At 40.6% G+C, this 26772-nt stretch overlaps 1 protein-coding gene across 4 annotated transcripts; it reads left to right on the forward strand.

Annotated features, from left to right (window-relative positions):
- Positions 1–602: 602 nt before the first annotated feature.
- sacs (sacsin molecular chaperone) lies at positions 603–26168 on the forward strand. Of its 4 annotated transcripts, XM_019367590.2 has the most exons (12): positions 603–1360; positions 3494–3564; positions 3787–3895; positions 5061–5211; positions 7551–7641; positions 7718–7803; positions 8340–8451; positions 8719–8865; positions 9688–11173; positions 11804–11895; positions 12806–12832; positions 13657–26168. In XM_019367590.2, the coding sequence occupies exons 3-12, from the start codon at positions 3873–3875 to the stop codon at positions 25206–25208; spliced, it is 13767 nt and encodes a 4588-aa protein (XP_019223135.1). In that variant the 5' UTR covers positions 603–1360; positions 3494–3564; positions 3787–3872; the 3' UTR covers positions 25209–26168. The 4 variants fall into 4 exon arrangements, with proteins under 4 accessions (XP_019223135.1, XP_025754195.1, XP_019223137.1 ...); XM_025898410.1 differs by lacking the exon at positions 603–1360 and having other exon boundaries at positions 3404–3564; XM_019367591.2 differs by lacking the exon at positions 603–1360 and having other exon boundaries at positions 3560–3693.
- Positions 26169–26772: the final 604 nt, after the last annotated feature.

Below are 26772 nucleotides of genomic sequence, written 5' to 3' on the forward strand. Positions count from 1 at the left end.
TCATAATTTTTCTTTTTATTCTGTTATTTTCTATGGAGTATTCAATTTTAAGCAGAACTGATTGAGTTCAATTCAATATTTATTTATATAGTGCCAACTCACAACAAAATTTGCCAGAGGGTGCTTTATATTGTAAGGTAAATACCTTATAATAAAAGAAATAAAACCCCAACAATCAGACATCTCCTATGAACAAGATACTTGGCAACAGTGGGAAGAAAGAACTCATTTTCAACAGGAAGAAACCTCCAACAGAACCAGGTTCAGGGAGGGGCAGCCATCTGCAGCGACCAGTTGGTTGGTGGGGAACAGGACAAAGACACACTATGAAGAGCCAGACTTTAATAATTACCGGTGAGTAAATGCAGTAATGATGTATTAACATATAAAAAAGTGGAAAAAAGGTGAGTGTTTAATCTCAATTTCAAAACAGGAAACTAGAGGCCCTACAGTCTTTCACATCTTTAAGACATGCTTGCAACTTAAGTAGTTGCTTGTATCATCTGGCTTCATGGTTAATAAAACTGGGCATCATTTGCATTATATTGCAAAAAAGAAGCAGCTAATTAGTATTAGTATAAGCATTGGTCCCAGCACAGAACCCTGTGGAACTCCATGACAAACTTTCGTGCGTGAAGAAGGAACCCCATTTACATGAACAAACTGGAGTCTTTTAGAGGGATATGAGTCAAACCACTCCAGGGCAGTACCTTTAATACCGATGGTGTATTCTAATCTCTGTAATAAAATATTGTGGTCTATGGTATGCACTGAGGTCTAACAGAACCAGCACGATATACATAGATTTATTTATTTTTTTGCTCTAAGATACTCTTCTCTTGCAGTTGACTTATTCGAACCTATTCCTCGGTGTTAGTTGGACACACTATATAATATTTCACATAAAAATGTAAGTGATGGCCCATCTAAAGTGGACACATTCTCTTCTTCTCGATTACATTTACCACACTTGTGTCTTTTTCTCACTCTTCTGCCACTGAGCCCCTACATTACTACTTTTAAAAATATTATTAACTGGATTATTTGTTCTAGTCCACAACAGTTTGCACTCTGTATAATGCACAGTGTCTATTCGCCCATCCCATAATATGCTAGTGTGGTGCGTCCCATCGGACGTTTCCACAGATGCTGTCTCTTTAAGAGACCTGCGCGTTAAAACCTGCAGTATGAAACAAGTACAGAGGTGTTCACGCCTGTTAGAGATCACATCTGAGGGCTGATTCCGTTTAAACCAACATCCCTGGAGTGTTGGTGCGGTCATTTAAAGGAACTTGAGTCCTCCTCTGCGGAGCAGCAGGAAGTGCAGAGATGCTGCGCTGATGCTGCTGCGTTTCCTCATGTGAGTATCCTCCTCTCTCCAATGCGGCAATAATAAGATGTGATCTGCTGGGGCGATAGAGCGCTATAGGACATGTATTTCGGCTCAGAGGATATTTTCAAATGATGTAGAAATTGCATGTCTATTGTTACAACATAGAAGTGGGCCTGCGTGGAATTATCTTTATTATAGCCTTGAATACCCGAAATCGCAGCACCATGCTAAGTTTGAAGTGTTTTTTGCTTCTTTTTTTGTTGTTGTTGTTGACGTATTTAGTAGATAGACTGCGTGTCCTCAGACAACCCAGCACGATCTAGCTGAGAGTAGGGTTATGTCTGAAGGTGCTGGGAGTCCTTGACTTTCAAGTGATGATGTCACTTTTCTACGTAAATCTGCCCTAAGGTATTGCACCACACTCTCAAATATAGAGTGGATTGGGTATATGATTCCTGCCAAAGACACCAGTATGAGAAGAGCCTCCATATATTGAGAGCATAGCCAGAGAGCAGGAGAGATAAAGGTGGTATATTTCACTGAGAAATATACTGAGAAATTAATTCTGTAGGATTTTAATGTGATGGCGACAGGCCTCATGTCTCTGCCAGTGTTTCTCCTCTATAAAGTTGATTTGCGCATCTTTGACTGCAGTGTGCTGGCGTCTGAGCTCTTTGGTTGAGACTCCAACTCCCAGAAGTCAGCAGGTTACGCCGCTTAGACTGGTGAAAAGTAATGCAAAGTATATGGGAAGGGATTCACATTTGGAAGCACACATGCCAATTCTAGCACACTTCACTTTTCCCACCATATCAGAAAACATTATGTTGCGTTAGCAGCATGTTTGTTGTTTTTGCTGCTGATGTCATTATATAGAGAGATGGTGCCACTTGGTTTAATTGTAGAGAAAATCAATAAATGTCTCCTAATCAATAAATCAATGACACTGTAAAATAAATAAGTCAATAAAAAATAATTAGAAGCAGGAAGTTACATTTCCAGCTACATAAAGGAGGATTAAGTGTTCCCTTTCTTTAAATAATTGCACAACTAACTTTAAAGAGGCTTTTAAATTTTAATTTTCATACATGTAGTTTTCATATGTAGGCGATCTGTTTGTTATCCCTCATGTCACATTTCATGTTTATTTTGCATTAAATTACATTTTCCATTTTGTGCCCAACTGCTTTGACTTCAAATGTATGAAATGGTGCCCCCTAAATAATGAATTAGCCTACCTACTGACAGGGCACCAACACAGGTTCTGATTGGCCAGCCGGAAGAATTTATACATGCAGATTATTTAAAGACCAACAACAGTCAATAATAGACTTACATTCACTTGTAAGAACGTGGAAAGCTATTTATTTATTCATTTATTGTAAAAAGGCAGCTATTTGATGCTACATTTTAGCACAGTTTATATTCCACAGTTTATATTCCTTTTCCATGTATTGATGTATCTTTCTAGTAAATATTAAGTGAACGTGATTTTTTTAGTATCAAATGGTGGATTTAATACACACTGAAACCTTGGTAGTGCTGCAGCGGCAAGTCGCTCAGCAGGTTACTTCCGGATCACGGAACCAATAGAAAAGAACACAGAGCGACTCTTGATTTTTTATAGTCTTTGCTGACCGCGTGACCTTAATTGATTTAAAGATTAAATGGAACCTAGTGCACATTGTTGTGCAGATTAATAATAGTGAAAGATAGTTATTGGTACAGTCAGTTAAAGAATAGAAAAATTATTACTGAGAAAAACCCTAAAGGGAGATTTATTCCGTTAATGTGCTTCTACGCATGCGCCTACAAAATTGGTCATCACACCACTGCATCACGTTACAGGACAAACTTTTAATAATGAATTCACGCTTGCAGAAGAAAATATTTAAATATATTTTAAATATCTCAATGAATTCACGCGCAGAAGAAAGACAACAGTTAAGTAAAGGGTAGTCGAGACTGTTTAGTCTTCCTGACGGGCTTTAAGACGAAGCGGAAGTAACCGCCCGGGACTCCTCTCGCTTCGTGTCCCCCCGTTTTGCTCTCACGCTCAGTGTAATTCATTATTATTAGAACATCGCCTTTGAAGGAGTCGGTGTGTAGTTGGAGGGATCTAACAGTGTCACTTGCTATTGTTGTTGCGATTGTTTCCAGGAATACCGAGTGCCGCGAAATGTGTCTGCTTTTCGAGAGGACCATTATCGGCGCGCGCTGGGCACACACAAGTGAGTGGGGTTTGTTGGGATAACGCTCCTAAAGAGGCTCAGTGGAAAAATAACAACCGGCACCGGCGGTGTGCGGCCACAACGAAAACTCTCAGACAAATCACATCAACACATAAATGCTATATATATGTGTGTAATACATCACCGAGAGGACTGGTATAAATTTACCGCACTGTCAAGGGGCAGGTGATGGAAAATAACGGTTTTCTTGTTTCACGACAGCCTTTTCTCGGATGGTGTATTCCTGCGCGCAGTGGGGAAGATAGTCCAATGAACGTGTATGTGCTGGGACACAAAGCAGCAGCGACATGGCAAACTGTCCAGACCCCTGGTAAGTTTACTGTTTGCTGTCATATACTCCTGGCAACATGTAACATGCTGAATATTTGCAGCTGATAGCACTCCTATAACTCCTCGGTAGTTGAGGTGTTCAGACTTCCTAGTGAATATCTCAACTAACAGTCAAGGCAGGAATAACAACAGTTTTTTTTACAGCTTCCCTTTATGGATCAGGCATATACGTTTCAGCAAAATGGTTCTGTTGCCTGTGTGAAGGTAAATAATCACTGTAATGCTTTTTAACCATCCTCTGCTGGATCTGGCTGCCACACCCACCCAGCTACAGTGGTCCAGAGGGACTTAACCACAAAGGTCCAATGACCTCCTGCTGAATGAGCAGAAATATATTGTTTTATTTCTGTTAACAGGCTAGCCCAAGGTTGTCTTATTTAACTGCAACAACCACATAGTTTCCAGAAATAGCAGCATATTTCTATAAAGCACTCTAGTGCTCTGAAGAAGTGACCAGGAACAAAATGAGGAAGGGTTTTTTTTTTTTCTGGCTTATTGTCAGGAAACAGCACAGCTCTTGAAGGCTTTGAGAGATCAATGATCTTGGGTGGGACTGCAGTAAGGTTTCACTTTTAAGGATGTGATAGGATGGTCAGTTAGTTCAATTAAATTTCATTTATATAGTGCCATTTCACAACAACAGTTGCCTCAATACACTTTAAATTGTAAGGTAAAGACACTACAATCTTAAAGAAAAAGCCCAACAATCACACAAAGCCCTATGAGCAAGCACTTGGTGGCAGAAGGTAGGAAAAAGTCCCTATTTTACAGGAGGAAAGCCTCTATCAGAAGCAGGCTCAGGGAGGGGCAGCCATCTGCCTTAACCGTTTGGGGTGAAGAGAAAGAGAAGAGAGCAGTGTTCTCAATATGATATTGTAGAACTTTACACAGACATAAAATGGCATTAATGGACGGTTGGTATATGAACCTGGTGAAGAGTCCACGTTCTCATGTTTCTTCCAAACTTAAACCTTGATCAATAGTGGCCGTAAGCAAGACTCTTATTTCTTGTGATGAAATTTAACACCTTTCCTTCTTTGCTGCTGAATTGTAGTGTTGTGTCTGTCAGAAGATTATTATACATAAGAAAAATTTCTTGCCATTGTTTGTTGTTAAAACTTCTAATGTGTGCTTGTATTTTCAAGGTTGCCATGGGTGACAGTTCGTCATGAGTGCATTGGCCTGAGGTCCTACCGGGTCTCTCCATTTACTTCTGTTCAAGATGTCAAGCAGTTGCTGTACGAGGAGACAAACCTCCCAGTCAAAGAGCAACGACTGACTCACAATGGGAGAATGGTGAGCGTTTATTTTTCTGTAATAGAAAAATAAAATAAAACTGATAAGGACAACAATAAAACTGTCATTTTGAACGTCTTTGAACATGCCACAGTATGATCACAGCAAAACAAAATGCACATGATGTGCAACGGCAAATCTGCCATCTTTTCTGGTCCCTTGTATGTTACATTAGAGCAAGACTCACAAGTCTGTTACTTTGTTTATTAATGAGCCACTTCTTGTATTTCAGGTTGTAAGTACTTGAGTACAAAGTAAATTAATGGTTTTTGTTTGTTTTTTTGTTTTGTTTTTTGACATTCTAGTAATGTCATTGCAGAAAGATACGAGGAAGAAATTTGGCTTTTCTCTCTTAAATTAGATAATTACAAACAGCAGAAAGCTGCTCTATTTTAATGACCCTGTTCCATAACGGCAGAACAAATGGTGTGACAGTCATTTAAACTGTTAACAGGGCCCTCATTGTTAGAAGTGCTGTGAGTTTCCCTCGTGGTGTAATTACTTATTTGTGTTAGTAATTATTTGAGGCCTTGGAGCGTTATCGATCTCATGACTATCTATCTATCTATCTATCTATCTGTCTATCTATCTATCTATCTATCTATCTATCTATCTATCTATCTATCTATCTATCTATCTATCTATCTATCTATCTATCTATCTATCTATCTATTTGTCTGTGATTCTTACAGTGACAGTTATGCAGTAATCCTAAACACAGGATCTGCTCCACTGGCTGCTGCCAAATGATCTCACTCATACTGCAGACAGCATGACTCGGCACCTCTTCATCACAGTGTATTGAATAATACTAAAGTTACTGCATTCAGAGGATTGAAATAAAAATGCTGCATTCAACGAAAGCTTGTTTAATTTTCCAGATTTAGAAGTATCACATTGTATATCCCAAAATGTTGCAGTTTTAAGATCATGATTATTAACTTGTGTGCATATATAATTGTACAGTTATATGAATGAACGGTCTATGATTGTATGGTAATTATTTATTTGAAACAAACAGATGTGTTACTGTTAAAAAGTTGATCAGTTAATCTAATTTGTAACACATACCTAATCTAAACTCATTAATAACACTGCAGATTTGTGGGCAGATAAATCTATAGTGTGACTGTGGTGTGCTAGTTTGTAATAGTTCACTCAGTGACTTACACTACTAGCAGGGCTGCAGTTGGCCCCATGTCTTGTGGCTCAGCTGATGGAAAGCACCAGATGGTGGACAGTGCTTGGCAGCCCCCCTCCACCCCCACCCCATCTCATATGCAGAAATTAGCTGCAAGCCAGCCCTACAAGCTAACACCACATACACTGCAGGGCCAGTTTTAAGTAAAAGTAATACAGTCATGATTTCTGCTGCGCCTGAAGCTTTGTTACATGATGTGTTTTCCCAGGAAACAATAACAGAAAGTAACTTCCTTTGTGCCCTTCGGATGTAAGTCTATATTTGATGTTACACTGATGCAATTAAATCTGCAGCAGTGTGATGGAAGAGGTGCTGTGCGCTTTAAGGCAAGCTTGGCTTGTTCTCATTGAGTCTCTAAAGCATTCTTCACTGTAAATGCCTGGCAGTGGGTGCTCTCAGATAAAATTAAACTTTCAATCCTAGCAGCCAAATATTTGATAGAGCTATTACAAAAAACTCTTTTAAGGCATTAGTAATGAAGACTGCCTGCGTGCAACTACATAAAAGGTGTTATTTACATTTATTGAAGGTTTTATACAGATTTATAAACTCACTTTTTCCCTAATAATATTATTACATATAACCACAAGACCTCACCTTCCTCTGTATGTTGAGCTCTGTCACTGTATATTTGTTCTAAGAAACATATTGCTTACAATATACGTCACAAAACGTCTTTATACTGTGAAATAATAATTGTACAGTGGCGTGACAATGATGAAGATGATGAGTGGGATGACTCAGTTTGCCAGAGAGCATGTTGATGTGCAAAGACTGCTGAGTGCAGGAGGGCACAGTGTGACCTTGAAGAGCCCCACACAGCTGAGTCAGGCGTTGCTGCATTGATTCAGAAATGCTCACCAGGAAAAGTCAGTCTGTCAACTAATGTGCAATAAACCCAACTCTGAATGATTTAACAGTAGCTGTGGTGAAAGATTGAAGACTATAAGTCTGTTGTTAAGTCTCATTAAGTGATATGTCTCATTCTGTTCATGCAATTACATGTTAATTTTGTAAGGGCTTTTTAAAAATACATATTTTCTTCATGTCACCTGATCACACACAGTTTTATTTCAGTGTGATGCATTCTTGCTGTACATTAAAACAAGCTCTCTCTCCTCACATCAATCCTGCATAGCTGGATAACAGTGTGCAAATTGGTACTCTGGTGCCCGTGGGAAGCCCAGAAGTATCTGTCATTCTGGAGGGACGAGGCCTAAAAGGAGGAGGTAACATGAAAACCTGCACGTGTCTGCAATCAATCAGTCAATATTAAAGAGAATCTTACACAGTGTGTCTTTACAGGAAGGTTTGGACAGACAACACCTCCATTAGTTGAATTTTTGAAGGATATCCTGAGGAGATATCCTGAAGGAGGACAGATTCTAAAGGTAAGGGTGCTTTTAAAAAAAATTGTTTGTGTCTGTATAGACTACATATTAAACATAATTAGCATACAGAGGTTGCACAGAATTTATACATTTCTGATAGTATTTTAAAACTCTCTTGATCTGTTTAAAGTTGTTGGCTATTTAGTTATTATTTTTAGTACACATACACCGGATTGGCGGTATTTTATGAGTTTATATCATCAGTCTGCTATGGTAGAGATTCTTCCAAGAGAAAGCTGTTTGTAGGTAAAAAAAAAGGATTTTAAATGAGAAAACATGCCACGTTTTCACAGAAACAAACGTCATAGTTTTATTTTGGCTTTAACTTGCCGATCTCAGGTCCTTTACCATATATGGTTGTACTTTTTCCAAAGCTGAAGTCCCAAATGACGCCATCTATTCTAATAAGGTCTTAATGTTCTTTGGCGAGGCCTTTTAGATAAAATTATCCACCTATAAAGCTGATATCTCAGTGTGGCTTTGTTACAAGGCCCTGTCTTCATATTTGCTGATCTTTCCTCTGTTTTATTTTGAAGGAGCTGATCCAAAATGCTGAGGATGCTGGAGCCACAGAGGTCAAGTTCATGTACGATGAGACAGAGTATGGAGCGGAGTCACTGTGGTCACCTGACATGGCTCAGCATCAAGGTTAGCAGTCAGTAACAAGTTAAGTCCAGCAGCATAGCCCAGTGATCAGCTCTTAACTCAGAGGGCAAACCTTCAAGCTCTCATGCTGGCAAGAATCTGTCCTGATTAAATATCTGTTAGCAGCTATTCTGTTACTCTGACTTCTTTGGGAAGAGAGGCAACAATTTAGTTAAAGAAAATACATTATCTTTACTCACTCATTTTAGAATAATGACATTTGTTTTTTGGAGTTTTTCCCAGCATGGTCACATTGAATCTGACTTGCAGGAACAGCACTGTACGTGTACAATGACGCGGTGTTCACTGTGGAAGACTGGAATGGGATTCAGGAGATCGCAAGGAGCAGGAAGAGAGAAGATCCTTTAAAAGTTGGACGATTTGGCATCGGCTTCAATTCTGTGTACCATATTACAGGTACAGTGTTATTTATCTAGCGAAATGTTGAATGATGTTTTGTTTTCTCATGTGGAGTCAGTGTGTTGAACCTAGGGATGTTTACCTGTAGTTTCCAGAGTCTGACCGCAACCAAATTTAGACTGAGAGGCAGTAAGTTTGGAACATAAATCACAGTGGTAACAAATCGCAGATAATTACCTCCAGAGATCCTTCCACTGATATTAAAGGCTACAAAAACAATTTCACTAATGCATTTACTGAAATGTCCAAGCAAAGCAGAAGCCCAAATATATATCTACGTCTTCCAGTCAACATTGGGCATGAAACGTGGTGCACCCTGCCTGGTCATAGAGCAGAGTTGTTATTGTTTTGTATTTTCTGATTATTTTGTATTTTTATTTCATTTTGTCTTTTTTTTTTTTAATCATTTAAGTTTCATTTAGTTTCCAGAGTGTGTTTCTTCGTTTTACTTTAGTTTTAGTCCTCCCACATATGGAGGGCATGTCCTGGTCTAGTCTCGTTTTTATTTTTATTTCAGTTAACTACAGTGGTTTTTCACATCTAGTTTTAGTTTTTAATTTAGTTTTAGTTAATGGTAATAACCTTACTACCATTCCTGGTGACATCAACAACTGCAACATGTCTTTGGACTGTGGGAGAAACCCAGAACACCTGCAAAAAACCTCTGCACTCCACATAGAAACATCCCAGCCGACCATCGGGTTCAAACTCTGAAACATTTGCCATGAGGCGACTGTGCCACTTACCTAATATGCTGATCTGAATGTAACTAGTTACCATTGTTAGTTATAATTTATGTTCTTTTTAATTATGTTTCAGATGTTCCCAGTATATTCAGTGGAGACCAGATCGCCATGCTAGACCCCCATCAGACCCTGTTTGGCGTGAATGAGTCAGGCCAGTGCTGGAACTTGAAGTCGGACATTAAAGAGATCACGGAACTAGCTGACCAGTTTGCACCGTATTTTGGGATGTTTGGGAGTTCCGATCAAACCATTCAGGATGGCCACTTTCCTGGAACTCTGTTTCGCTTCCCGCTTCGCATGAAACCATCTCAGCTCAGCGGCAACATTTACAACAAGGAAAAAGTTTTGGAGCTCTTTGAATCTTTCAAAGCTGACGCAGACACGGTGCTCCTCTTCCTTAAAAGTGTGCAGAAAATATCCTTGCATGTGCGCGAGTCTGATGGCACAGAGCGCATGTTGTTTCAGGTTACAGCAACGGAGAATACAGATGATAAGCTAGAAAGACCGAATGCACTGAAGATACTGGGACAGGCTATAGACAGCTATAGCAACAGCGTTCCCAGCTCTGCCATCACGTGCGTCACTTACCAGCTCAACATCGAGACTCAGGATGAAACGGCTAAAGAGACCCAGAGGATGACGTGGCTGGTGTGTAATGGAGTTGGGGGAAGAGGGATGTGTGCTGAGTTGGACTCTTTGGCAGATGATTTGAAGTTTATGCCTAGCATAGGCATTGCCCTGCCTCTTACTCTGTTTAACAGAGAGGACCAAGGTGCAACATCCGGTTTCTCAGGACGAGCTTTTTGTTTCCTTCCACTTCCTCCCGGAGAAGAGAGCGAAACGGGCCTTCCTGTTCATGTCAGCGGCTTCTTTGGCCTCACGGACAACCGCAGGAGTATCAAGTGGCGGGAAGTGGACCAGTGGAGGGATCCAGCTGCCTTGTGGAATGAGCTTCTTATAATTACTGTCATCCCGAGGGCTTACTTCACTCTCATAATTGAGGCTATCAACAGGGTACAGATAAAAAAGGACCAAGACTTTCCATTGTCTCCTACAGGAACCTATAGGGCCTGGCCAGACCCTAAGCTGGTCAAGTCCCGCTGGAAACCCATTCTCCAGCCACTGTTTGATGAATTGTTGCAGCACCAAGTAATCTATTCCCTCAGCGAGAGCTGGGTCAGGGTGGACCAGACTGTGTTCTCAGAGCTGGACACAGACGATGGCATTTCAGAGACTGTGATCAACTACCTCCAAAGCTCAGGAATGCAGGTGGCAAAGGTGCCTTCTGCTGTGGACTTTGTCTTGGCTGCCTACATGACTCAGTCCGGTGAAGTGAGGAAGGTGACGCCATCGTTGTTGCGGCAAGTGATCAGGAAGAGCAGACACACAGGTCCCTCACAGGAGAAGCTGCTGCTGCTGGAGTTTGCACTTGGAGATGCTAATTACAGCGACCTTATAGGACTTGAGCTCCTGCCACTCCAAGATGAGACCTTTATAACGTTTTCGTCCTCTGTGACTGAAAAAGATGCCATTTACATTGCCTCTGACGAGTACCCCAGGTACGGACAGAGTGAGATGGTTTATTTTTACAAATAAGCTTCTACCAGTTTCATCATGTTTTTGTAATTCTCTTCTTAATTTGATTTCTTTTTTATTCCTGAATTGATTTTAACAGGAGAAAACAATATTTATTTTATATATTTTACCGTAAACTATTCACATATTGTTGTTTTTTTCATGGATAAGGAATCCATTTCTCATTTTTCTTTTGTCAAGCATTAGTTCCAAATACATTTATATAAACAGTCTGGTTCATTCTTCATGGCTTTAAGTAAGATTACTGCTCTTTGCAAGGTTTAGTGGCAAGGTAAGAAATTTCCACATTAGGAAGGCTGATGCTGATTTATTCAGAAATATTGACAGACTAATTGCATGATTATCTAGTGAGTATTGCTGATGCCTTTGAAAAATGAGACAATAATACAATTTAAAAAAGCAAACTGAATTACATGCATAGTGCGAAATCTGCTGTTCCTCTGTGAACATGGTTTTTGATAGCTTCTTGTTTGAAAACTGTGCCCATGATTACACAAACTGCATCCAGCTGGATTTGGCTTTATGTGTAAGCCCAGAATTAAATTTGCAAAATTTATGACCTTTCTTGTTTGTTTTTTTTACTTTATCCTAAGGTCTTTGTATCCAGGACTGGAGCATCGATTCATATTGGAGAGCATCAAGCCTTCAGTGATGGACAGTTTGAAGAAAGCTACCAAATGCAGAGGTAATGTCACCTATTTCCTTTCAATAAATGTATATATAATCAGCTTTATTCCAGCAGTGACCAGCAGAGAGTTTGACAATGTTAAACATTTTTAACAGATTTTTATTTGTAATCTTGATAATAGGAATTGAATCTAATCTGTTAGATTAAGTGTCTTTTTAGGGAAGCCTAAAAAAATTAATCATTTCTTTTATTATGTATGATTTTGATTTAAAGTATTGTGTTAATTTTTTAGTTGGCCTGTATCTCCAAAAGAACATTTTTGCAGTCCTGTGATGAACAAGTAGGTTATGTGGGTTCAGCCATGTTGTAACACTGGACTGTTGTACTCTCAGCAGTGCCAGCGGGGCATTAAATCTGGTACCCAGCTGATAGGCTGATAGAAAATTTAGGCGAGAGATAGAAAATGGAAGAGAGAGTGAGCATGCTGATTCATGGATGAGTTGTTTTTGTGCCACCCATTCTACTCGGTCTGCAAGAGCAGATCCTGAGTGCACGCTCTGCCATACTCATGCCATAGTCATGACTGTGGGTCACGACCCAGGCAGAGGAAAAGTGCTGAGAAAACAACTTGCCCGCCAAAGCCCAAAGTAGAAGAAACAGAATACTCCAGTTAAACATAGCTGCAACAATTTGGAACTAACCGCTTATTATTTTTCTGCTAGCTAACATTTTGCTATTATTCATTTTTATTACATAGAGAATTCAATTTTAAACAGAAATCTTAACTGTACTTCCAAACCTTGGCCTTAGGGTGGGTAAGGCCTTAATGTTACTTTGATATACAGAAGTCCTGAACTGAAAAATTATCATTTGTTTACTTTTTAAATTCTTTTTTTTGTTTTTTACCACATTTTATTTTAAAAGACAGAAACAGTAAAAATCATCCCACATCTCTTAAAATTTACAGTGCAACAGTTTCTGTGGGGGTGTTCAGGTAAGGCATTTCAAAGTGTGTGACCTTTTTATCATTAACCCAAACTCATATGTTGGAATGATAAGACTGGATTCAGATTGGCATGACTTTAGTATCTTACTGTAGTGATCGTATCATATGTATGTATGTGTGTTCCCCAACTGCTTGGCACTTTTGAAGTCTTATCATTGTTATCTATAAATAAGTGTTCATCAAACAGTGACTTTAATTATTTTTTTTGTTGTACACAATGTTTATGTAGCGTGCAAAGAAGAATTAGAAGAAATGTATTTATTTAATGTTTTTTTGCTGAGTGTTTATGAACAACTGTTTTTGCCATCTGACTATATAAAGTGATACAAGGTAAAAATTAATAACATGATAAATTACCATACATGTCAGTGTTTTAATACATGAGCGAAGTGAACAAGTGCCACAGGCCTGGAAAAAGCATTTTTTCCTTGTCAAATTAACAATTTGTGTGTGTGTGTGTGTGTGTGTGTGTGTGTGTGTGCGTACACAGTAAAGTTTGTGCAAGCGTGTTTGCATGACTTACATGTCTTAAATATATTTAGATTCTGAGTATTTGAGGTGATATGTCTGAGGAAAAAAATATACTCATGATTCAATGAGTAAAATTTGTCAAGAGAATAAGAAGGAAACAAAACATTTCAAAAATTAAATGACATCGTGTGGCTGAGCTATGAATGAAAAAGTGCCTTTACAGCTGTAGCCGCTGCATCAATAAAAAGAACAAACCTAACCCATTGATCGGATTTTATTTTGCATCTGTGTTTGTAATAATAACTTGTGCTAATTTCTAAATTTCACTGTTATTATAACAGGTAGACCCTGCACTCAGCTACAAGTGCTGAACCCTGAACGTTCAGCTCGACTCGTCAAGGAGATCCTGTCAACAGCCTGGCCAACCAGAGACTTTAAAGTTCAGTGGGATCCTGGAAACAGGGAGTTGAAGCATCCTACACTTTCCTGGCTAAAGATGATTTGGAAGCATCTCTATATATATTTTGCTGATGACCTAAATACATTTGAAGACATGCCTTTGATCCCACTTGTGCCACTCGAGGAAAGCACACACACAGTTGAGCTTCTTCGTTTCAAAACTCCATCACCCATAGTCCTTGTGGATGAGGAAGAGGCGCCACTTTCTGAAAACGTGCTTGACATCATAGAAAAGCTTGGAGGAGTAGTGATAAAAAAGCTGGATCCCTGTTTGCAGCATCCTCTGCTAAAAAATTACATTCACCCGTGCTCTCCTGGTATGCTTCTGCAAATTATGAGTAGAACATCAACCCAACGATTATTAAGCCAAGTCTCTTCTTTCTCAGTGGAAGAGAAAATTGCACTCAGAAATTTTCTTGCAGGGCTGTCTGACATTACAGAGAAGGAGAAGCATATCCTACTTGACCTTTCCATCTTTGAGAAACTGGGTACATGCTCTAAAGGTACCTCAGCATTCACATCACTGAGAGGGGCCAGAGCTTTACACCACAGAGCCAAGCACCCGCCAGATGTGAAATTATCTGAAAATCTTGTTTCTTGCTCTGATGAGGAATCAATCCGCCTCATCAAAATGCTAAATGTTGAACAAGTGAAAACAACAGAATGTTTCAAAATTATTATTCAGGATATAGAGAGAGGTTACTACACAACAGATGAGACAACTGAAATCATGCTCTGGGCTCTTAAACATCTGGCTTTTCTAAAGAATGAAAACTCAGCCGTGATTGGATGGCTTTCTGCTCTTAAATTCATTCAGCTGCCTTGTGGAAAGTCAGTCAAAGCGACAGATCTTTTTGATCCTGAGCTAGAGATCCTGCAACATCTATTCTTCATGGAGGAAAAAAACAGGTTTCCCACAAGTACATTCACGTCATCTCCAGATATTCTTCATTCACTCAGACAACTTGGACTAAGAAATGAAGTACAGCTCAGTGAAAAAGATGTACTTCGAGTGGCAAAGAAGATAGAGGAGTTGCAAAGCAGTGAGGAACCTAAATGGGACTTAATAATTAAAAAGGCAAAAACACTGCTGCAAATACTTAACAAACAGACCAAGCTTGTAAAATCAGCTGATGCTCAGACAGCTTTGCTTAAACTAAAATGGGCACCGGTCTGTAAAGACAGGCCCTTAACTTACCCTAAATCTCTTGCTTGGGTTGGAGATACTCTTCATATCTGCTCTTTGTCTGAAATGTGTGAAATATCCCATGCAGTGCTTGTGGGATCTTCAGTACCACTGGTTGAACACACATCTGCAGGTATGAAGAAGGCACTGAAACTGACTATAGAGCCACAAGTGGATCAAGTATTACAACACTTGAAAGCAGTGAATGACTGGCATAAATCTCAGGCATTCACCACAGAGGATTGGTATCAGTTCCAGCAGATCTTGTTTGAGATTTATGGCTTCATGCAGGCTCATCTTGAGGATGCAAGAGAAGCAATGAAATCACTGCCTTTTGATTGGGTGTGGACAGGGAAGACGTTCTCGTCACCAGGCCAGACAGTTTTAAAAGCCCTGCCTGATCTAGACTTGCAGCCTTACCTCTACTCTCTGCCCAAAACAATAAGGAAGTTTCACAAGCTTTTCAAGTTCTGTGGTTCAGTTGAAGAGGTTGTCCCAGACCATGTGTTCAAAGTCATTGCTCTCATTCGACAGAGATGTGAAGGAGAGATGACCAAGGAGGAAAGCAAACGTGATATTCTACTTTTAATCAACATCCTGAGATGGCTGTACAACAATCAGATACCTGTAGACACTAACATGCATGTGCCCATTCTTTGTTACAAAGACCCAAGCAGGTTAGCGATGAAGCCCATCCATGAATGTACCTACTGTGATATTAAAGTTGATGATTTGAACGACTTACTCGAAGATGCTTCAGAACCAATTATATTGGTCCATGATGACATTCCTATGAAAACAGCAGAGTGGCTGAAGGTCCCATGTTTGAGCACACGGTTGATAAACCCAGAGAATCTTGGCTTTGAACAGTCTGGCCAACAAGAACCTCTAACAGTGAGAATAAAAAATATCTTGGAGGAATATCCATCTGTAGCAGACATTTTCAAAGAGCTTCTTCAAAATGCTGATGATGCAAGTGCAACAGAGTGCAGTTTTCTCATTGACATGAGAAAAAACACTGACATTCGGGAGAATCTCCTTGACCCTGGCATGATTGTTTGCCACGGGCCTGCCTTGTGGTCTTTCAATAATGCCGTATTTTCAGACACAGACTTTCTGAACATCACAAGGTTAGGTGGATCAGTGAAAAGGTGTGAAGCAGACAAAGTTGGCAAGTTTGGCTTGGGTTTTAACTCTGTTTATCACGTTACAGATATCCCCATCATAATGAGCAGAGAGTTCATGATTATGTTTGATCCAAACATTAATCACATCAGCAAGCACATCAGAGACAGGTCTAATCCAGGGATCAAAATCAACTGGAACAAACAACAGAGGAGGCTGAGAAAGTTTCCCAATCAGTTCAAACCTTTCATTAATGTCTTCAACTGCCAGCTTCCTTTAGCTCAGGACTCGCCATACAAATACAACGGTACACTGTTCAGACTTCCATTCAGAACAGAGCAGGAAGCATCAGTAAGTGAAATCAGCAGTCTGTACTACAATACCACAGATATCTACTCTCTCGTTGATGAGTTCAGCATATGTGGCCACAGATTCATTCTGTTCACTCAACATGTTGGAAGCATGGTCTTGAAATACCTGAAATATGAGGAACCAAATCCAGCAGGAGCGCAAGATGTTGTGGTAATCAACAAAAGTGTGTGGTCATCCAAAGCCTCATATGGACCTCTAAGTATCCTAAAATCTGCAGCAAAGGTTATGAAGAAAGTAGCAAGCACCAACAAGGTACCTTCTGATGTTCCCAAGTCTGGATGCATCATACGTGTTATGGTGGAGGAGTTTCACAACGTGTTCAAGCGCATTGTTGATCTCCACTCCCCACTGTTCCGAGGTTCAGAGGAAGATCCTAACCAGTACTTTGAGATGGCTGCTAAAGGTGTTCAGACAAGAAGACTCACAGATGAAATGCCCCAAAAGGCAGTTGAGGTCACCAACTGGCTCATTTGCTCATGCATGGATGCAAATGAGGCACTCAAATTTTCCCTTAGTGATAGTGGAAAAAGATTAGGACTAGTGCCTTGTGGAGGGGTGGCCGTTCTTCTCTCAGAGGAGGAGAATAGAAAATGGACAGTGAAGACAAATGCAACACCAATCGGAGAGGTGTTTTGTTACTTACCTTTAAGAATCAAAACAGGCCTACCAGTCCAAATTAACGGCTGCTTTGCTGTGACATCAAACCGTAAAGAGATTTGGAAGACAGACACCAAAGGACAGTGGAATTCTATATTCATGAGACACGTCATTGTCCAGGCCTATTTAGCAGCTCTCACCATGCTGAGGTCACTGGCCGAAAGTGGAGAACTACTGAAGTATAACTACTATGCAGCTTGGCCAGATCCAAGTCAAGTACATGATGACTTCAGACTGATCAGCCAGGGTGTCTACCAAGAAATAGCCAAAGGAGGTGACAGTGAGCATGCAAGAGTTTTCTCAGATGGCAAAACGTGGGTGTCAATCAAATGTGTCAGATTCCTTGATGATGCCTTACTCTGCAGGTCAGACATAGGACCCGCTGCTTTCAAGATCTTCTTGAAATACCTCAAAAAGAGTGGCTCACAAAACCTCTGTGCTGTTGAGCTGCCTGACTGGGTGAAGGAAGGATTTGATGATGCTGGGTGTAAAGGAAAGCTGATGGAAAACACCCTGACAGAGAAGCAGTTCTTTTCAGATGTCTTTTTCCCACACATCCAGGAAATTGACAAAGAGCTTAGGGACCCTCTAATGCATTATGTTTTGAATGAGAAACTAGAGGATTTTGCATCAATTCTCAGGGTTACGCCTTGTATCCCATGCTCTGGCCCCAACAAGGAACTGGTTTTACCTTCTAAACTTATTCACCCAGAGGGAAGAGTTGCTAAACTCTACAACGCTGATGATGGAAGATTTCCTGAAGGAACTTCTAAAGACTATGTAAACCCTGTATGCTTAGTAAAGCTAGTGCAGTTAGGCATGGTAAAAGATGATCTGTCATGGGAGGACCTGATTGAGCGTGCTCATTCTGTCATGGATCTTAATGAAAGTGATCATACAGCTGCATGCTTCCGTAGTAGTATACTACTCAATCTCATTGACGAAAAGCTGAAGATGAGAGATGAAGGAACAGCTGAGCATTTGGAGAAACTGCAGGACATCAGGTTTCTTCCATTCCTGACAAGGCCTGCCGGATTCTCTCTCCCGTGGCATGGGAACAACTTTTCACCAACAACAATGTTCTCTGCTAGAGAGCTCTTTACAACTGAACATCAGGACACAGTGTGTCTGATGAAGCCAATCCTGAACGAGAATTCCCCATCCTTTAAAGGTTGTGGTGCAATCTCGTTGGCTGTGAAAGACTGTCTTGGTCTAATTAGGAAACCCTCAGTTGGACTGGTCATCAGTCAGCTAAAGAAGCTCTCTCAGGCTTTTGATGGTGTAACTCTGTATCAGGAAAACATAACAAATGCCTGTTACAAATATCTTCATGAGGAGATGCTACAGGACGAAAGTGCAAAAGATCAGATAACTGAGGAACTGAAATCCTTCAGCTCCATCCTGGTAGAGAACACATATGTCAGTCCTTCCAAAGTTGCTTTCCACCTAAATTTTGATGCAGCTCCACATCTTTACCAGCTCCCCAACAAGTACAGAAACAGTTGCCGTGAGCTTTTTGAAAGTGTTGGGGTACAACCTAGCTTCACAGTGGAAGATTTCTCAGCAGTTCTGGAAACTATGAAGCAAGAATGTGGACGAAAAGCACTCAGTGAGGAAAACTTCCAGTTATGTCGCAGAATTATTAGTGAAGGAATATGGAGCCTAATACGAGACAAGAACCAAGAATACTGTCAAGTAAATTATGGTGAGATTCTGTTGCCCGACTCCAATCTAATGCTGCAGCCATCAAAATCCCTGTGCTACAATGACTGCCCCTGGATCAAAGTCAGAGACTCTACGGTGAAATACTGTCACGGGGATATTCCAAGAGAGGTTGCTGTAAAATTAGGAGCAGTCCCAAAACGTCATAAAGCATTGGAGAGATATGCCTCAAATGTCTGCTTTACCACACTTGGGAGTGAGTTTGGACAAAAAGAAAAGCTCACAAGCAGAATTAAAAGCATTCTCAATGCTTACCCTTCAGAAAAAGAAATGCTGAAAGAGCTGCTTCAAAATGCAGATGATGCCAAAGCAACAGAGATTTACTTTGTTTTTGATCCAAGAACGCACCCCACAGATAGAATATTTGACGATAAATGGATCCCGATGCAAGGCCCAGCCCTCTGTGTATATAACAATCAACCATTCACAGAAGATGATATCAGAGGTATACAGAATCTTGGGAGAGGAACTAAAGAGGCCAATCCAGGAAAAACTGGTCAATATGGCATAGGATTCAATTCCGTCTATCACATAACTGACTGTCCATCTTTCATCTCTAACAATGACATTCTTTGTATCTTTGATCCACATGCACGGTATGCACCTGGGGCCACATCTGTGAGTCCAGGAAGAATGTTTCGAGACTTGGACTCTGACTTCAGGTCTCAGTTTTCAGATGTTCTTAATCTTTACTTGGGAGCTCATTTTAAGTTGGAACGCAGCACAATGTTCAGATTCCCCATCCGCTCTACAGACATGGCAAAGACATCAGAGATCAGTTCTGTCGCTGCGTCTGACAGGATGGTACAGAACCTACTGGATAAGCTAAAAACTGATGGTGCAGAGCTTTTGATGTTTCTTAACCACATGGAGAAAATATCAATCTGTACTGTTGATCATTCATCTGGTGAACTAAAAGTGCTCTACTCTGTGACAGCCAAAATAACAGATGGTGACCGATTGAAACGCAAACAATTTCATGCCTCTGTCATTGACAGTGTGACCAAAAAGAAGCCACTTACTGCTATCCCAGTCCAGCAGATAACCTACACAATGGACATAGAGGATACTGAGGGAAATCTGACTACATGGATGATCTGCAACAGATCCGGCTTCCCTAACATTGAAAATGTCTCTAAAAGTGTGATCTCAGCTCACAAAAATGAAGACATCACCCTGTTTCCACGTGGAGGGGTAGCTGCATGTGTAAGTCACAACTACAAAAAACCCCACAGAGCTTTCTGCTTTCTTCCTCTTTCACTCGAGACAGGGTTACCCTTTCATGTCAATGGACATTTTGCCCTAGATTCTGCTAGAAGAAACCTGTGGAGAGATGACAATGGAGTTGGGGTGAGGAGTGACTGGAATAACAATCTGATGACATCACTGATAGCACCCGCCTGTGTGGAACTGCTGATTCAGCTCAAGCGTCGATACTTCCCAGGTCCAGATCCCACCATGACTATAGTCCAAGGAACACCACTTCATGTTGTTAAAGATACACTGCGGAAATATCTGTTCTTCTTCCCAGTCAACAGACTTGATATACAGCCAGACTGGTACTGCCTGGTTAAAGCAGTATACAGCTGTATCCATGCTGACCTGAAACGTCTCCTTCCTGTTGTCAGAGCAGCACAGATGGACAACTCTGAGATGCACTCTGTCATTTATATTTCATGGGTGAATACATCTACAACAAACAAGGGAAGAGCCTTTTTTGATAACCTGCTACAAGATGAACTTCAGCATTTGAAAAACACAGAGTACAACCTAACTTCAAGGAAGTCTGTGGCTGAAAATGTCTACAGGCTGAAAACCTTGCTTCTTGATATTGGTTTCAACCTGATTCACAGCTGCGATGAGACTGCAAATCTCTACTTCTGTTTGGAAGATGCAGGGATTCCAGTACGTTATGTTACACCAAGTGATGTCCGTAACTTTCTTTACACTTTCTCATCACCGGATACATCATGCCATGTTGGAAAACTCCCCTGTCGTCTCCAGCAGTCAAACTATAAGCTAGTTCATAACTTGAAGCTTCTAGTGGACTACTGTTTTAAAGATATAGAGGAAAATGAAGTCAAAGTCGAGGGCTTGCCTCTGTCGATAACAATGGACAACATGCTTCAGGTGTTTGATTCAAAGAGACCAAAGTTCCTGACAGCACACCATGAACTGATATCATCTAGGAAAGACATGTTCATGAACACATTGTACATTAGGTACAGCAACATCCTGTTGAATGCAGGAGTTGCAAAAAGCTTTGACATCAGCAGCTTTGGGGACCTACTTGGGTCTGTTCTTCCAAGAGAGTATCGATCAAAGATTCCTGTGAAATGGAGAGATACCTTTGCAAGTGAATCCTGGCTGAAAAATGTGTGGAACTTCATCAGTGAGAATATCGCTGTTAAGGAAAATCAGATGGAGTTGAAACCTAGCTTCGACACAGTGCTTGAAATTCTGAAAGATTGGGCTTTGCTGCCTGGAATCAAATTCATGGCCAGAGAAAAGCTTGTTGTTCCAGAGTATGATGTGCTTCTACCTCTGAGCTTGATGAGCATTGCCATATTTCCACAGGGCCAAAATGACAAAGTCTTTCATACCCTAATGAAAGCAGGGTGTATTCAACTTGCAGTTAACAAAATCTGTGTCAAAGAGAGTCAGCTCGTGCCTTTTCTGACACAGTACACTGCAAACATTGAAAATCCATCAAGTGTTCTGAAAGCTGTAGAGTACATGATTCAGACATCTGCATTCAAATCGGGAAACCTGAATGACAAGGACTTTGAGGCTTTTCTGTTATATTTCAACTGCAACTTGGCTAACCTCACACAAGAAGATGCACAGAGCCTAAAACTCCTCCCATGCTTTAAATCAGTAAGCGGAAAATATATCAGCATTGCTAACTACGGGGCAAACTATGTTCTTGCCAAAAGTATCCCTTCTGCGGACATAGACAAATGGACAAACACGAACTCCTTTGCATTTCTTGCAGATTGTCCGCAGCTCAAAGAGTTGTATACCTTCCTTGGCTGCATGCCAATAGATGACTTAGAAATCTACCTCCATCATCTCCTGCCAAAGTTTGAGAGTCTTTCCTATGATGCCAAAGTTGAACACATTGTCTATCTGAAGGAGAGGCTTTTGGCAATGGAAGAACCATGTGAGATGAAAGATCAGCTCTATGAGAAACTGAAGGAACTGTCATTCATCTATGACTACTCAAACAGAATCAGGCCAACTAAGTTCTTCTATGATAAAACAGTTAAAGTGTTTGAAGTTATGCTACCTACAAAGTCATTCATACCTGCTGAGTTTTTTAAAAAAGTAGAGCAAGTGTCAAAACCCAAGAATGGGACATTGTTGCTCACCTCATGGATAAATTTTCTGAGAAACATCGGTCTCAAGCATGAAGTATCACAGCAGCAAATTCTTCAGTTTGCAAAAGAGATCAGCATCAAAGCGCAAACAGAGAGCTGGACCAAGGAAAAAGTACAAACCATTGTCGATGTTCTTTTGAACCATATTTTCAGTGAGAGGGCGGACCTTTTTCAGGGTACTTTTCTCAAAGAGCTCTCAATGATACCTTTTCTGTGCCCTGAGAGAGCACCTAAAGAACTCATCAAACTTCATTCTCAGTACCAAGAGATGAGTGGCACACTTCCTCTCATACGTTTCAGTGGGTCCCAAGTGAATCCAAAGTTCAAGCAAACAGATATTATTCATTTGCTTTGGACATCATGTCCAATACTACCGGAGAAAGCTACACCTTTAAGCATAAGGGACCAAGAGGGTAGCACTTTCACTGGGCAGGAACAACTTGACCAAGTGCTAAACATGCTCGGTGTCAACTTGGACCCACCTCTGGAGAAAGTCATAAGCAACTGTAAGAATATCTGCAGTGTATCCAATCCTGATGATGAAATGGTGAAAACCAGGAACAAAGTTCTAAGATCCACATATGAGTTCCTCAATGCAGATAAAAGAGATTTCCGTTACCAGCTCCGTGGAGTAGCCTTTGTCATGGTAGAAGATGGCTGGAAACTGCTAAAACCTGAAGAAGTGGTCATTAATTTGGACAATGAATCCGACTTCAAACCCTACTTGTACAAACTGCCTCTAGAACTCGGTACCTTTCATCAACTGTTCAAAGAGCTTGGCACAGAAGATGTTGTGTCAACCAGACAATATGTTGAAGTGCTGTGGCGAATTTACAGAAATTCAGAGGGAAAGCAGCTTGACCCAAATGAAATGAGAACTGTGAAAAGGGTTGTTTCGGGATTGTTCAAGTCTCTTCATAATGAACCAAAGGACATTCGCAAAGACCTTGAAGATCTAAGAGATTTGATATTTTACCTGCCAAGCCATGATGGTAGATTAGCCAAATCTAATGTGTTGGTGTTTGATGATGCGCCACACTACAAGAGCAGAATTCAGGGTAATGTTGGAGTCCAGATGCTTGTGGATCTGAGCCAGTGTTATCTAGGCAAAGATCACGCCTACCACACAAAACTAATCATGCTACTTCCACAAAAGCTAAGGCCTAGACTGCTGAGTAGCATACTTGAAGAACAACTTGATGAGGACTCTCCAAAAATGTGCCAATTCGGTGCCCTTTGCTCGCTACAAGGTCGCCTTCAGCTGTTGCTCTCATCAGAACAGTTCATCACAGGACTGATCAGAATAATGAAACATGAGAACGATAATGCATACCTTGTGAATGAAGACAAAGCCATACGTCTCTGCAAAGCGCTTTGTGAAGGACTCAAAGTGTCCTGTTTTGAGAAACTCCAGACAACTTTAAGAGTGAAAGGATGTAGCCCCATCCCGCACAGTCGCAGTGAAACGCTAGCATTCCTCAAGAGATATGGGACAGCTGTGATTCACCTTTACATCCAACATTCAGACAGCAAAGACATTAATTTTCTTTTGGCTCTTGCTATGACACTGAAGTCTGCTACAGACAATTTGATTTCAGACACGTCGTACCTGATTGCCATGTTGGGCTGTAATGACATCTATAGAATCACAGAGAAGCTGGACAACCTTGGTGTTAAATATGATTCAACAGAGCCTTCACAGCTTGAGCTACCCCTCCCTGGAACCCCAATTCCAGCAGAGATACATCACACACTGCTCATGGATCCAATGAATGTATTCTATCCAGGGGAATATGTGGGTTACCTTGTAGACTCTGAGGGGGGAGACATATATGGCTCATATCAGCCCACCTATACATACGCCATCATTGTACAAGAAGTCGAAAGAGAAGAGGAGGAAAACACAAGTTTCCTTGGGAAATGCTTCCAGATCGACATTGGTTATAGTGAGTACAAAATAGTTAGTTCCCTCGACTTATACAAGTTCTCCAGACAAGATGAAAGCACTCAAGTTCGAGACACATCAACACCATCAACACCTACGAGCCCAGACTGTCGTTCCTCTGGTCTACGAATGGTCCCCCCTCCATTTCCTGGCAAAGAAAACTTGCGACCCCCTCCACATAAACAGTCTCCAAAAAAGATCAAACTTAAGGCATTGCCTGAGATTCTTAAAGAAGTGACCTTAGTAGTTGAACAAGCCTGGAAGCTTCCTGAGACGGAGAGAAAAAAGATTATCCGAAGACTGTATCTCAAATGGCATCCAGACAAAAATGCAGAAAATCTGGACATTGCCACAGAAGTCTTCAAGCACCTACAGAATGAGATAAACAGGATGGAGAAGCAGTCTTTGGCTGATCAGCAAAATACAGACAGGGCTTCCAGGAGAGCCTATTCTGCATCATCAACCCGCTTCCAGTCAGAGAAATTCTCATTTCAAAGATTTTATTCATCGTGGAACCAAGAAGCAACGAGTCACAAATCAGAAAGGCAACAGTTCAGGGAACATTATCCAAGTTATGCAAGTTCATCACACTCGCATCGTTTCTTTGTTCCCCCAACCTTTAAGACAGTTGGAAACCCTGTGGAGGCCCGCAGGTGGCTGAGACAAGCCCGAGCAAACTACTCCGCTGCTCGCAATGACCTTCATAAGAACGCTAACGAGTGGGTTTGTTTCAAGTGCTACTTGGCCACAAAGCTTGCATTGATAGCTGCTGATTATGCTGTCAGAGGAAAGTCAGACAAAGATGTAAAGCCTACTGCGCTGGCTCAAAAAGTAGAGGAGTACAACTCCCAGCTCACAGGCCTCGCCAGTGACGTTCAGATCCTGGAAGGATACGGTGTGGACAGCCTGAGAACTCGCTACCCTGATCTCCTGCCATTCCCGCAGATTCCCAATGACAGATACACATCTGAGGTTGCAATGAGAGTAATGGAATGTACCGCACGGATAATCATAAAGCTTGAAACCTTTGTGCAGCAAAAAATATGATACTGCTGTTGATGAAGACGAGTATGCATAGATCCTCTGTGGAATCGAGGAAATGTGTGATTGTGTGCAATACAGACCATGTATCAAGAATCCCCCTGGCAGCTTATGGTACATATGCAGTTCATACCTGTGATGGCGGTGCTGTGGCTCATGCACAGTAAATACATGTATGGCTTCCATAACCTGTTAGGCTGCATTCATAGAAATTTGCTGTAATCTGTAAAAAAAACAAAAAACAAAACCATAATGTAATATGTAAAAAAGCCATTTGTGCATATGCTGTACATACAGATGCCTCAGCAATACATTTTGTTTACCAAAGTCCCCACATTGACTATCTTTGCTCTAAGTTAGAAAAAATGCTGCTTTTTTTTTACTTTATCTTTTATAAAAATAAATGAATATATTTTCTTGCTACGGAAAACCCGTTGGGTGTACTTAAAGGCTGTGCATATTATGAAAAAGGTCAAATCTGTCAAGTAATGCAGTTACTGTCATGCAACATCTCCTATTTGCAAAAGCTCAGCAAGTCAAGGAAATACAATCATGTTTGTACATTTTTTTTGTACTTTTATGCTTGATTTTGTATCATTTTGTTTTAAGTTGTACATTCTCTGTAACATAGCCAGGCACTTGTTTATGGACAGAGCACTTTTTGAAACTCATGTACTTGCACTTGTGTAGCATTAGTCAGCCCAGAAACTTGGGACAATCCAGCTGTGAACAGAAACATGTTCTGTTACTTTTAACTCACTTGTATGTTTTGTGTCAGTCAATATGAAGTACCTGTACTCGAAGCTGGAGTGCAAGTGTCTTGCTTTGATCTGTGAAGTTTTTGAAAAGGCGATTAGTCAAGTATTCTTGGAGGGTTTTTTTGGTTTTGTTTTTTACCTGTTTGTTAATACTCAAATACAGGATTTGTGATAAAGAGCCATATTCTGTAATCTGGGCACAACCCAACATGTTAACCTTTGCCAGCATTAACCCATGTTCATACTTTTTATTTTTGTCCGTTGAATCTTTTGGTTTAAGGAACATAGATAAGCACCAGACTGTGGTGCTCTTGTTTTTACTGATTTAGCAGCTTGGTTTTACCTTTGATTTGAAGGATGATACACACACACACTGATCACACATTGTAAACAGAAACAATAACTTATACCTCAAGCTTGAGGTCACTCAGTCAAGACTGTCCCCTGAATAAACTTTGGAGTTCTTTCTGTAGATCATGATGATGTACACTGGCCATAGAAAGCCCTAATAAATTCGCCCCCCAAATACTCTGTGTCAGTTATTGTTTGGAGGTTATTTTAAAATAAGGTGTATTTTGAATAGAGGAGTGTCACTATAATTTTGTATTGACAGAAACTGATATTTTAAAATGAAATATTGATATTGTATCAGTAATGTATATTGTTTTACAGTGAGGTGTGAGTTTTAATTACTTTCTTAAAAAGACAAGATGCAAAGTTATAGATGAATTGGACTGACTGAATCACTGCAATCCTGTGAAAAAGAGCTCTGTGCCATCCTGAGATAAACTATGCAAACCCCACCGCATATA

The sequence above is a fragment of the Oreochromis niloticus genome, linkage group LG14 (assembly GCF_001858045.2).
Source record: "Oreochromis niloticus isolate F11D_XX linkage group LG14, O_niloticus_UMD_NMBU, whole genome shotgun sequence".
Classification (NCBI taxonomy): Eukaryota; Metazoa; Chordata; class Actinopteri; order Cichliformes; family Cichlidae; genus Oreochromis; species Oreochromis niloticus.

Excerpts from the sequence above, each read along its gene's own strand:
- sacs (XM_019367590.2), top strand. The coding sequence starts at position 3,873 with ATGGCAAACTGTCCAGACCCCTG. Across the intron at positions 5,212-7,550 it reads TGACTCACAATGGGAGAATG|CTGGATAACAGTGTGCAAAT; the intron begins GTGAGCGTTTAT and ends AATCCTGCATAG. Across the intron at positions 7,804-8,339 it reads AAGGAGGACAGATTCTAAAG|GAGCTGATCCAAAATGCTGA; the intron begins GTAAGGGTGCTT and ends TTTATTTTGAAG.